Raw genomic sequence first — 13,901 nt, forward strand, 5'->3', positions numbered from 1 at the left:
CTGTTTCTTTTTGTAAAGCAGTCGTTGATATTTCGTATTATTTTATGTTATATTAAAAGTAAACTGTTTGCACATATAATGACGTGTTGTATAGTAATAAATATTGTTTTGTGTAGAATTTTGTAGAGGAACATAGAATTAGTACTATTTTTTTAATATATACTGATAACTGCTTGTGCAGCTGGTTATGTTATATTTATAAGTAGAACTATAAAGCTGAATGTTTTGTAGATTTCCGCACATTATGTGTATCTTGCGCTTTTTCGAATATTTAAATTTTTTATAAATGCATGCACGTCTGTAGTTTACTAATAAATATAGTAAAACTTGTATTTTTATCGATAATTATATAATTTCACACATTTTCTCTTTTGTAATAATACACTAGAATACAGAATTTCGCAGAAAATCTGTGTAATATAAAATTCGTTTTTTAACTTTGAAAATGTTGTAATATGTTTATTAACTTGACTCATGGGTTGATTTGCATGTACTTAGGATTTTAATTAATTACAAATACTACTATCTCATGCTTTTTTATTTGCTATATCTTTCATTTTTATGTTTATAGAAAGTAAAATGTTTTACAATTTAAACATATGAAATTAATCCTCTATAAATAAGTATTTCTGTTACTGCATGTGTTTCCACATTTAGTTTGTTAATTCAATTATTTTTGACCAAGATATAACAAATTCTGAAAAAGTATTGAGCAGTCTCATGATATAACTCAGTTATTAAATGAATATATTGAAAAAGAGATTGAATCATCATTCCTAAATATAAAGAAATTCGAAAACCAAAAGCAGAATCACTGAAAATCCCACTAACAAAATTTTCAAAAATTTCTATAATTTTCATGTCGCTGAATGTCATCGTTGTCTTCTATTTCTGTTTAAGGATATACATATCTCGGATCGTCGCTTGTCGTGGAACCATCTGTAGCCAGTGGACCGAAGAAACGGTGAGTCCTCGATCCCTTAATGACTCATTTTCATCTTCACCACGTAATAACTTTCTTTCACACGATTATATCGCCCGTAAATTAATTACGATTATAATTATATCTCGGCGAGGGGCTCATTGCTTCTCCCATCGAAGCGTAAGATAAAAATGTTCCATACTCATCCTACCGCGGTTACTTTGTATGCAAATAGTTACTCGTTAAATAAATTAGCCATGAAGTGTCTCGCTGCAGTTATAATTAAAGTCTGTTTGGCCCAGGAAAAATGGTTAACCGCCGCTCTTTAAACGATCGTAAATTCTCGGCGAGCGTGCCAGGAAATGCCCAACGTATTACGCTCGGTTACACGTATATCATAAGCACTTCGAAAAGTTACCGCCCGATTCCGTCTGCCGACGCTGGCTGTCGCGCGGGAACTTGAACTTGTCTTTACGTGCCACCAGTCCATTTGTCTTTCGAAAAATTTTATGTAATCGCTTACACAAACTCTTCCCGCCGGGGTTATTAACCCTGCGTAACTTCTCGATCGGAAATAAAAACGAGATCACGCGTATTGCTGGCATAACGGGGTACGTAATTGGCCGCACGTGAGTAAATGCGCGAGCGATCGTGCGCGCACACACGGGAGTTTCGGGCTCATGCCGAACGTGTCCAAGCAAAAATCGTCGGGGATCAAAGCCGCAGTGGAACTCATTCTCTTCCAAGTGATTCTGAATAATCGTCGGTGCTCATCAAAGAGCGCCGTTAGGGTTCGCTCGGTGGAACCGAAATGCCCAATTACTTCATTCGGCGAGACCAGACGAAGTACACTTACCTAAAAAAAACTTCGATATCGATTGTCATGTAAATGTGAAATCGCTTTCATGGCTATTGAAGTATAGGTACGAGTTTTTTTTTTATATAGTAGCGGAGTAGTTGCAGGGCTTAGAAATATCTAGATATCAGGATTTAGATTTATGCACACCAGTTTGTGAAACATGAATTATATTTACATTACATTTGCACTGTTTTTCGCATGCCCTCACACACGTGGATCCCTGCTACCTGGTACGTAATTATACATTTTCTCATGGATGTGTTTTGTGAACCACAGCTTCTGAGAGTATTCATTTTTTAAACTGCATTTGTGTCTGTGTATTTTGTTCAATCTGTATCGTCCGAGAGTCCAATTTCATGCAGCGATAATTATGTTTGGATTTCACTTTTACTTCGCTGTTATTTTGCCCTCGCATGAGTGGCCGTTTATTTCGTCATCGTAAAGAAGACTGCCTGGAAGATTAATTATCGTACGTTTCACTTATCATTTTTTTTTTTTTTCGCTCGTTTCGATAAGTTCGTGCATTTCGAGCCCGATTACGGAAACGTTTGGGAGCCTCTGTACGCCAAGGCAGCCTCCTCCTCGACGATGAAGCAGGCGTTCGAAAAAAAATGTGGCACCTGCCTTCTCCTTACGAGCTCCGAGCTGAGCCCAGGCTGCTCGCTCGTGCCACAACTGCAATCTGTTATTTCACCATCCCCTGGACTCCCTCCTTTCTCTGTTTCTCTTCCCGTTTGCTCATACCACACCGACTCTTCATGCCGCAAGAAACCTTATCGGCGATACACGCAGTACGTGCAATCGTATAAACTGGGAATTTGTTGTTGCTCGTAACGATACTCGGTTCCAGATAAGAACAATTAAAGGCAACACACAGTGAACGGGCAGTTTAACGAGCTGTATGAACAGCCACCTTTTATTCAGTCACCACCACCAGCTAATGGCTGTAAAACGTTCGAAAGTGAAACTGAAAGATTCTTGCGACTATCTTATCGTTCAGGCAGAATTTTCGGCAAGAAACGGTTACTATAAATTGCTATTATTATTGTAATCGTACACGTCATGTAGTAAATCTTTGAACACAATGTTTTGGTTATATTATACCTATCTATATACCTAGTCGAAAACACTTTTGCTCTTTAACGTGAATACGTTGCTAAGAACATCATCTATGACTGATTCTACATATGTGATCTTTCAAAGCTTACAATTCTTAATAAAATTGAGAATCCATTCGTGTTAGAGTACAAAATGTGAACAACCTGCAAATTACTAGTAGATAATAACATATTGATCAGAGTGATCAAAATCGGTGAGGAAGCCACTAATTTACAGGCTCATCCAGGATGTTTTTGATTGAATCAGATGGTAGTAATTGAGTTTTGTTCTGGTTCTGTTGATTACAATACAGCATACTGCATGATACGTTATCTAACATAATAAGTAATAACGATGGAGTGTATAGAAGCATCTTCTGTACCAGCATCTTCAGGTTAAATTCATCTGATCTTGATTATACACATTTTTTTACTTGTAGCATTCAGCGAGTGTTCTTAGAACATCGACAAATCTCCTCTGCGTTAATTGTCGTTATCATTAATATCTACAACCGCTTTAGAAACCTGTCAGACTCGCGTGTCCGTTATAGTTATCTTACAAATGTAACCGTTGTCATAATGAGCTCTTTCGCGACTTCCAGAGAGGAGATTAGACGGAGAGATCGTTATTTGACAATAGGGAAGCTAGGCAATTCAAAGACGAGTATCACTTCCGAGTTGTCTTCTTCTGCATTAGCTCGAGAACTCGCGTATCAGCTTCCAGTAGCGAGTGTTTCAATGTTTAAGGCCGATGCATGGCTAAACATTCATTTCCATATAAGCCGATATGTTTCAAATGTAAAGTACCCTCGTACAGTAGCTGGAGTGACATGGAGAAGAAAGGGCGAGATGAGGCGAAGGAAGTAAAAGGAAGAAGGGCCGAGGAACGAACTGGTGCGAGCGTAAACTAGTTTAAGGTCTGGGGGTCTCGCCCCTCAAAAATCTTCACAATGATTCCATGGGATCCTCCGCGCTTCTGATTCTATCTTCTTCAACTGGCTCTATCGGGTTTTTGTGTTAAGTCTACCACTTTTGAGTGTGAGAACCGACCGGAAAATAATTCCTAACGAATGATCACAATTATATCCTCGAGCATCTTTGTCGATGCTAACTTAACGATATACCCCATTTCACACCTGAAGGCACGATGTCTTTTGCTATGCCATATTATTAGCAGGAATGATGCAGTCTAAAACACATTAATGATACACTATTATAGATCAACGAATTTGACTCAAAAAATTAATTAGATACTAAAATTAGTATTTTCTAATAGAAATATTCATTTCTAGCTTTATGATTTTTTTAGAATGTGCACTGTATAGTTAAATTAAACTGAAAAAATGAATTGATATTATACATTACTACATTATACATTATCATACATTAATATTGAAATATAAGTAATTTGCATTGTGAGTGTAATTCATTATTAGCAAAGGGTCGAACTCTTTAAACTTCGAAATGCATTTTATGTAAATTAGTTTTAAAATATTTGAAACTTCGTGTCCCCTACCTTATCGTTTCACTGATACATGTAATTTGCAAATTATATACTGTGCATTCTTCATTGCGTGTTTGCCTTGTTGAAAATTTGAGAATCGTACAAGTGCATAATAGGATGACCGCAACGCTTGTCTTGTACCTGACGAAAGCTACTTCACTTTGCGGTGCATTCGCAGATTGCAGACACGTGCAATAAATGCTATTCTGTCCTCGCGTGCAAACTCGTATTGCGGTAAACCGGCTGTTGAAAGATGTAACTGTTCTTCTCAGGAGGTAAAAAGCATTGTCTTATTTCTTGATAATTGAATAGCAAATATTGGTCAGTTACATATTATTTCTTTCAATACCTGCTCATTCTGTTTTTCACATCCAAGATATTTTACAATCATGTAAAAAGATAAACATCAGATATTATCTATTACCATCTACAGAGCTCCTCAGTAATATAATTTCCAAATATAATATTTTGAAAGTTAAAAAGTATGTAAAATATGAAGAATAGAAAACATGGACAGTAGAATATTTAGAAGTTTTAAAATAATACTAGTATTAATGATAGATAATAAATCACCAGTGAAACCAGTAAGTCCGCTCAAAGAATAGCAACACTTGTGCAGGCAGAGCAATAAAACCGTGAATACCAGGACATGCGCCAGTACAGTACGTTGTTACTCACTTAACTCGTGCACCACAATGTTTTCCACTTGCATTTGCGGGATTGCACTTTTCTCATTTGCATAACAAGCCCCGTACACCTAGCGGCGCATATCAAGTCAGTCAGGTTGCACGATAGAAAGGGTGCACGGGGGTAATTCAACCCCCTGCGGACTGCAGTGACCCCGTCTGGCACGATGCACTTTGTTTGCATTTCCCTGCACCGGAACGCGCAAACCGCAGGCGAACGTTAAGGAGAAGGAGAGATAAAAGCTGCAACAAAAGTCCCAGCGGAAATGCACCTCTTCCTCCTCGTTGCAATGCACTCTCCCTTTCTCTGTTGTGCTTCGCCTCTCCTCCTCTCTGCCCTCCCTTTCTCTCTTTTCTCGGAGTGAATCGTTGCACTCGGCGCGTGCCAACCTCGTGCCCTTCTCCGGTGGTGCGCCCCCTCCCTCGCCTTGCATTTAATTCTGCCTCTGCTCGTCCTCCACCCCTTTCAACTCCCCACTTTTCCCAGACCACCCCACCCAACCCTGTTACCCTTCCCCCAAGTCGAGGTGCATCCTGCATACACTTGTTGCGCCAATGCACAGCCGGCTGCTTCGGCACGCAGGCGCGACTCGAATTTCTGAATGTTGTTGATACTCTTCCTCTCTCTTTCCTCTGTTTTTTTTATTTTTTTTTTTTTTTTTTTTGCTTACACATATATCAGATGAAGGGACGATGCGTGTGCGATGCATTTCAAACGCGATGGGATTATTACAGGGGACATTCTTCATAATTAAAGAGACAGCTCGACGTGGGGAGCAGTTGATACCAGAGTAATATGCCTATCATATTATGAAGGCTTTTTGGACACTTTGCTGGTGCATGTGAGTCCTCTTATTATGTGAATTATTGAGGTAATTAGGTGTTCTTGTTTGGGCGTTGGATTTTTAAATTTTTACTTATGTTTGTTGTTTTATTGCAGTTATGATAAGCGATCAGTTTTGATTTATTTACTTGTTGTTGGATGATATGAATTCTGTTCTTTTCTTGAGGTATCAGTATTCGACACTGTGTATGATACTCGCCAACTCTGGTACCATCAATTATAAGATAGGTACTTTGCATAGTGTAGATTTCTTTTCCTATTCAAAAGTTATTGTTTTTAGTTTGATGCTTCTTAAACTATTGTTTTGAGTCTTAACTTATGTTTTTCACATTTTTTAATATCCACGTTGTTTATTTATATAAATAAAATACATGTATGTGTAACTATATTTTGAAGTAATATATATTGTTGTTTAATGGAAACCAACTTTCAGGGATATATATATGCGGTATTTTCATTCACTAAAAAGTGTCAAGTATTTGCGATTGAAATTAGTACAATAATACTTACAAGTGTAGTAATTTGCATTTCCTATGCATGGATAAGAGAAATCTAAACGGTATCTATGCGTAACAATAAATCGTAATGCAAGTAGTTAATCTCGCCATAAATTCTCAGTGAGTGAATGTTAAGTGTGTACTCCTGTTGCACTTGTTGCATCTGCTTTGACTGCAACAGTCACACTGCATGCGCGGTCTGCTCATTGAAGCTCTGCAGCACTTAATCTCCATAACCGAGGGTACTTTGCAAATGACGTTTTCTGAATTTCAATGCATTTTCCTCTTGAGATTGATGTGATTACATGTTACAAAATATACAGGGTGTCTCAGTAAAAATTACCATCTTGATTATTTTTTAAACTGTAAGAGTAATGGAAAAATTTTTTAAATAAAAATTGTTTGATATTAAAAGGGTCATCATATGGTCATGTTTACTTCTTTGTAGATGAAGCCTCTGAAGACATGTGAAGGTTCTGTTTTTCTAATTGGCATCCTACACTTTTCTGTTTAGCATCTGTTAACAGCTTTCAAGATCAATACAAATACCTATAAGACAAGGCCATTCAAGAGAGATTAAGAATAATAAATAGACTCATTTTTTTTAAATGTAATGTTCGAAATAACACATGGTATAATAAATCGTGGTTGTGCTTGTACATGTTCATCAATGTTTTTCCATAAGAAGTAAAAATGTGTCTCCAAACGTGTCAAAGAGCAGTTGTATCATTAGCAACACGTGTACAGTGCTGTATTAATGCCAATGGACAACATTTCGAACATTATATCTAAAGAAAGTGTTTTTTATTCATAATCTCTTTTGCATGACCTTGACAAACCTTGTGTTATAAGTATTTGTATTTGTCTTGAGAGCTATTATCAGATGCTAAACAAAAAATGTAACATTCACATAGTCTTCTGTGATTCTGTGATAATTTTTACTTAAAAAATTTTCTATTACTTTTACAATTTAACAAATAATCTAGGTGGTAATTTTTACTGGAACACGCTGTATTATATCAAAATTGTAAAGCGAATAATTATCTTTAGAGGATAATTAATCAGCCAAACAATATGGTATGTACGTATATACCATTTAAGTTCAGAACAAACATAGCAGAAATTCCATCGAAATTTTCATTCATTGTCTGTCCAGTTCTTCGATCCCGCTTACCTTGTTCCCTGCTCCAAGCACATTTTGAATTCCCGAACGTTGTGTTTACTCGCGACTTTACATTAGGATTATTGAGCAACCTCTTAGGTAACGATTTCTAGTATATTAACGCGTACAGAGGCAGCCTATATAAACAGAAAACTGGATTGTTCGTTGCTTGTATCGTACCTTCCTGCCCCTCTATATCTGGTTTTTCTTTTCTGCTAAGAACCAGCGGTGTCTTATATCGGAACAGCGGAAGCAAAAGAATAGAATAGACCCATCCAGTGGGATCGCTTCTTCCGATGTGTGCTTAATCTTTCCATGACAGGATTGTATTTTCGTCCATGATACAGTTCTGTTCAATAGAATTTGTTTCAATACACTTTCAATGATTTAGTATGATTTAGCTTAGAAAAGAAAGTCTCTCATAATGCAATTTTTATTTCTATTTTGCATAATGCTTCTGTAGATAAAAATGTTCTGTTCTTGGAAGTTTAAATTATTTTTTTAGCATCTAAGAAGTATATCTTAGAGAGGAAGAGCTCGATACCTGCGCAGCTGCGTTCATACACGAAATTGATGTATGCGCATTTTCAGGGTTACCTTTGGGATTTTATTGATAGATAAACACCTGGTTGATCGAAGAATTAAATCATTGAGGTGTATTAATTCAGATTGAAATATATGAACTCTAGGTTAAATTTATTTTACGTGAAGAATGATACGTGTGCTATGAAATTAAGTGGCCATAATGCTACTATGGCTAGTAGTATTATGAGATTCATTTGATTTTGCTTCGGCGTGTTGAATCAATTTAAGCTAGTGTAAGTTTACGCTTTATCCCTAAGAATAGAATTTCGTTGCATGACAATGATAGCTTATTATGTTATCTAATAGTATTTCATTGTTTTCTTTTTATTTATATATAATCATTTGTTACGTTAATTAACATCTGACTGTTACTTGTGGGCCTAGGTGTAATTTCGTGTAAACTGCAATTCGTGTATTCTTTAAATAAAGCTGATGTGACTACTGTGCTCAACATAGTTTATTTTTCTTGATTATTGAATGTGCTTTTGAATATTATTTTATATTGGAGCAGTTAATTAAAAATAAATTTAACCTACAGATGTTGCACAATTAATAGTAAAATTTGGAAAACTTACGCATTGTGTGTATATCTTGCACCACTACCTTCTACTTGCACTATTTTGTTTAAAAAAAATTGTTCAATGAAATACCAACATTAATACTTTACAATGATTAGTATTATAAATAGAATTTAGCATCATTCAAATTATCTGATGTTAGTATCATTTTTGTTAGCAAAAGCTAAGAAACTAATCTTTGTACTTACAATCTAAAAGTTTGACGTTCTAAATGATTGTTCATTCCAAAAAAATCCAGAAAAAAATGGTCCATAATGGGATTTAGCAAAAGGTAAAGAATTAATAAAAATGCATCACAAACGAATCTTAATAATAATCAGTAGACATTATTGTTAAAGAGTATATGCAAGGCGTTTATAATATTACCAGAGATTTTTTCAAATAATAAATTTCAACTGAAATTATCACACCAATTAATAATCCCATTACACACCTTTAGCGACGTAGCTGCAACACTGATTCCTTTATTTTTGACAAGCTAATAGTCTAGACCAATCTTTATATTTTCAGAGAATATTTAATTTATTTACCTCATAAAGTTAGATAATTACTGCTCTAGTGAACTTACATCTACCCAAGACTATTACATCTACCCACTTTACTTATGCTATAAATTAAAATCTCATCAAATTTAAATCCTTATCTCTAGAACATGCACGTACTGCCCCAACCATTACGCAGATATTTTTGATTAATTTTTTTTTATTAATGTTTCCGGAAGGCGTTAATAAAAAACTTAAAGCCGCGATTTAAAACAGCTTGCATACAAGTGAAGTATGCTTCTCGTGATATTAAACCTTGCACGTTTTTACCTGCAACGTTGGTGCAGGTCGTTCCCCTCGTTAATAGCTATTAATCATTCGCGGAAGGAAAGGGCACGTGAGAACATTAAGCCAGGATGCACCACATTCTGTCATGACGATAGCTTTTTTCAGCAAAAACCATGACCAGTTGGGGTTACTTTTTCCTTTTTTTTCTTTTTTCGAAGTTTTCGCCTCCCTCCCTCCAGGCGTTTTTATCGCGCGATTCATTATCACGCGTGGATCCAGGGATGAGCAGAGATTGTCACGGTAAAAAGAAGATTACACGGGTATGCGCGTGTACAGACTTCGCACAATCCGCAGGTGTAAAGGGCCTCGCTTAATTATCTCGAAATTGAGGCACGCTGACGTGCAATAATTGTTATATACCCTCTACTTCTGGGCTGCACTCCTCCCCTGTTTTCGTTCCTCCCCACGCCCGAGACCGCGTCAATGCACTTTCTCGGCCGTTTTGCAGCGTCGACGGTTCCGCTTTAAGGCGATACAAACGAGTGGCCGATGGGTAAAATCTTGTACGGTGGTTATGGCGGAATACGCGATTTTTGTTGCCGCGAGCAGCTGCCGCCGCTGGCCCCGACGAAACTCGCGCCCGACACCTTAATTTCAAATTGTTCCACTGGAACGATTCGCTTTTTGTCCCGCGGCCGAAATCGCGATTTTGTAACAGACGCGCGCCCTCGCCAGAATGGAAATCGATGAGTGTAATTGACTTCGGTACGTTTTGATAGCTCAATTCGCTTAACATCATTTTGTTCGGTTGCTCGCTCGTTGTTTCAGGTTTATTGGCTACTAAATGGGACGTATAGTTTCTCTGTGTAATTGGGGACGGTAGAAGGGAGGGTAGGAGTATGAGATACTCGTGTTAATTTTTGTACCGAAGGAGTTTTAGGATAGGTGTACATGGAAAAATCGGACGAATAATTTTGGGGAATCTTTTTGTAAAATGTGGATGTTGTATAAACATAAATATTGTAGACTTTAAAGAAACTTTTTTTTTTAATTAAGGCAAGATTGAACAAGTAGAAATTCTGGTTGTAATATGAGATAGTATTACTTTTCAAAGAAATAAGTTAAAATGTTAATAAAAAAGTTTTAATGATATGCAAATGTTAAATATAACAAAAGGAAGATAATGGACGAAGCGTGATATGATTTTCATAACAGTTAATTTCCAATTATTGCTAAAGATGTCGGTATTATTGTGTATGTGTAGATCAAAATCTCAATGGTTCATATTTCTACCCTATCTCACATTCCTATCCTTCTCTTTAAATAGAAGGGAAAAATTAATTTGTTCACCGATTACTCCAGATATTCATCTGTGTGTTTATTGAGTTTTGAAGAAAATTATAACAAAATTTTCCATGCTGTGACCTAGGACAGTTTAATGCATGGCATTAGAAAAAAATGTCGATTTGTTTACAGTTTTCTTAAATTTAATTGAACAGCAAAACCTGAGTAGATTTCGTTTCAAGTGTGTAGCGATTAAAAATTGATGAACCTAGTATGTAAACTACTTTAATCCTTCAAAATATGTTGTTCTTTAACAATTTACGAAACCTTCAACGCATTATTTATCCACATTTCTTATACAAATCATTGCATTACCTTCCCTCATGCTAATACCTTTAAATTTCCAAAAAATTAAAAAGCTGCAACGTGACCACTTTGGAATCAACGCATAGTAGCACGTGTGCTGTACAATATCACCGAAAAAGTGAGAGTGAAATTTTGAGAAAAACCGTCCCCGGAAGGTCCTTCCTTGACAAATTGAAACCTTGCACGGTAGCTAGTACGAATGCAGCATAAAGGTGATTTTAACGGCGATGCTTCTTAATTGGCGTGACCGAGGCAAAAGAACGCCGTGAAAAAGAAACCCGTGGAATATGCACGGATCACGGAAGACGCTGCACCTGGCCAACCGACCGGCCAGATCTATATCTCGAACGATGCGGTTATTATTAATTCTTTTTTTTATCCGCTACCAAATAGACACTGCAATTAATATGCATGTCGCGGTCTCCTCCAATTATCCGTGGTACGAAATTTTTTTTATCGCTAACATCGACTGTTGCAACTTTCAATCATCACATAGTTCCAGTCCCTTCAATCACGAAGAATCTACTATCTGATGGCCGATCAGTTTTGCAGAAGCTTTCGCTCGTTGGAGGAATTTCGATTCTTCGCAGAGGAAAAAAGATACCAAAGTCATAACATAATTAGGGAGTTAATATACAGTTGTGGTTAAAAGAAAGCTGAGCAAGTATTGTTTTAGACTTATCGAAATTGATTTAATGGAAAATTTGATTTTTGATTTTCCTGATTCCACGCGAAAAGATAGATAGATAGATAACGGAAGATTAGATCTTTTTTATTCGTAACTTTTTCGTAATCGTTTCGTAACCTCAACGTAAAATATGTTTTATCATTTCTAGATACTTGTCATGAAATACAACAAAATTCATCAATTTCTAAATATCATTTTTAGAGGAAAAGTTTCTCCAAAATTCTACAGAATGCTGTGCATCTATCATTTCACATAGCGTGGCATGTGACACTAGTAAATATAATGAAAGCGAAGTTAAATAATTTTATCCACTGAATCTTCTGATAAAACAACGAATAGAAACATTTCCATACGACGAGTCAACTCATCTACTTCGGTTGATGAATTGAATCTTGAAGAGGTTTTAATAATGTATAAGTAGCGTCATGTAGTTAAAGAAGAAAGAAAACTTATTCTATTCCTGGCAAAATAGTTTTCTTTGATATCCTAATATTCCTGTATCCTTACCCATCCTACAGTTTCCCTTTTTCCTGTTACAGGGGTAGCGGCGACGCCCTGCCAGAAACTTCGGTTAGTCAAGTTAGTGGCGTTTGGAGGTGAGTCATTTTCCCGAACCTTTCTTTCCTTAATCACTAATACCTCTATCCTGATCCTAACTATTGTGTCACATTGTACAAAATATTTTCGAGAATAATTTTGTGTCTAAACTCTGTCGCCTTGTAATGTAAAAGTAAATAAAAGGTAGATGCGAAAATACCTTGTCGCGACAACTCCCACGGAGCACATCTTTCAAAGGATTAATATTCTCATTTTGACAAAGAAATGACTTGTCTACGCTACGCTAAGGGAAAAAGAAAGTTCCAAAGACGGTCGGAAGCCATGTCGCTAGACAACGTAATTACCGGATTATATGTGTAATCGTTGACGCGTGAATAACGTGGTTCAACAATACACTTCAAAGAATTCTCGCCATTAAACACATCACGATCGAGATATTTATAATTTACTGAATGCTTAACGAATATCGGATACCTCTATAGTTTCCTGTTACACTGATACATCATATTTTTCATACACTGTTAAAATTATCTTTTCCTCTCCACTAATTCAACGTGACAGTATCACACGAATCAGAGAAATCGGTTCACTAATATTTTGCGTGAAAACGATTTGCCCATTCGATTTTCTTCGCCATGGAGCAGCATTCGATAGAAGGAGGCAAAGCTTTTCCAGCTTGCCCTGAGACATCCGGGCTCCTGGTGCGAAAATTCTTCAAGGGTACGTGGCCACTATTGATTCCAGGGCTCTGCCACCCTCACGCACCCTCGCATTTCTCTTTCCCTCTCTCTTCCCCCGGGTGACTCTCTCTGTCCCCCGCCTAAATTCTCCCTTTTCCCCTGCACACCCTTCATCATCTATGCTCTCCCCTTGGAGGACCCTTTCCTCTTGGCCCGAATTACGTCGCTCCTCCTTGCTTTCCTTCCATCGGTTGGTCCACCCTGGAGGGGTAAAAGCCTCTTTCGTTCGCTCCCTTCGTCTCGGATCTCCCGTTTCCACGGCCGTCCCAGTTATTAAACTACCCACACCATGGTTCCACAGAATCACGTGGATGACATTGTCATTGGAAATTAAGTTGACAAAGACGGCTGAGTGATCATGCATACACAGCTCTTTGCGATTTAGGACATTTATGTTGGACGGTGCGCAATTGTAGAGTGTGTTGTAGATGTTTTCTGGACGAAAAAAGGAAAATTTGGGGGAGGACGATAGGAGTCGCTCAGAGGCTAAAGTGATCAGCTCTATAAAACAGAAAAGAGAAAATACTAATGATACGATATGTGGTATTTTATAACTATACTTGAAGTAAACGAGCAAAGTAACATGATACAGTGAAATATTTAGAAAACGATTCGTTATGTTTCTGAGTTAGTGTTACTTTTTTTATAAAAATATTAACATTTAACAGTAAGACTTCAGAAATTACTATATTAAACGTTAGTCGACAGGCAGACACACTTTTATTATTTTATAATAGTAAATGTAATTATGCAGATCAATT

The 13,901-nt window shown here is 36.9% G+C and overlaps 1 protein-coding gene across 1 annotated transcript in view; it reads left to right on the forward strand.

Annotated features, from left to right (window-relative positions):
* Positions 1 to 13,901, forward strand: part of Imp (IGF-II mRNA-binding protein) — a 120,146-nt gene that overhangs the window by 22,764 nt on the left and 83,481 nt on the right. Inside the window, exon 2 of the mRNA XM_076376944.1 lies at positions 901 to 964. Within this exon, the coding sequence (XP_076233059.1) occupies positions 901 to 964 (64 nt within the window). The remainder of the gene's footprint in view (positions 1 to 900; positions 965 to 13,901) is intronic.

Source organism: Calliopsis andreniformis, chromosome 1 (genome assembly GCF_051401765.1).
Source record: "Calliopsis andreniformis isolate RMS-2024a chromosome 1, iyCalAndr_principal, whole genome shotgun sequence".
NCBI lineage: Eukaryota > Metazoa > Arthropoda > Insecta > Hymenoptera > Andrenidae > Calliopsis > Calliopsis andreniformis.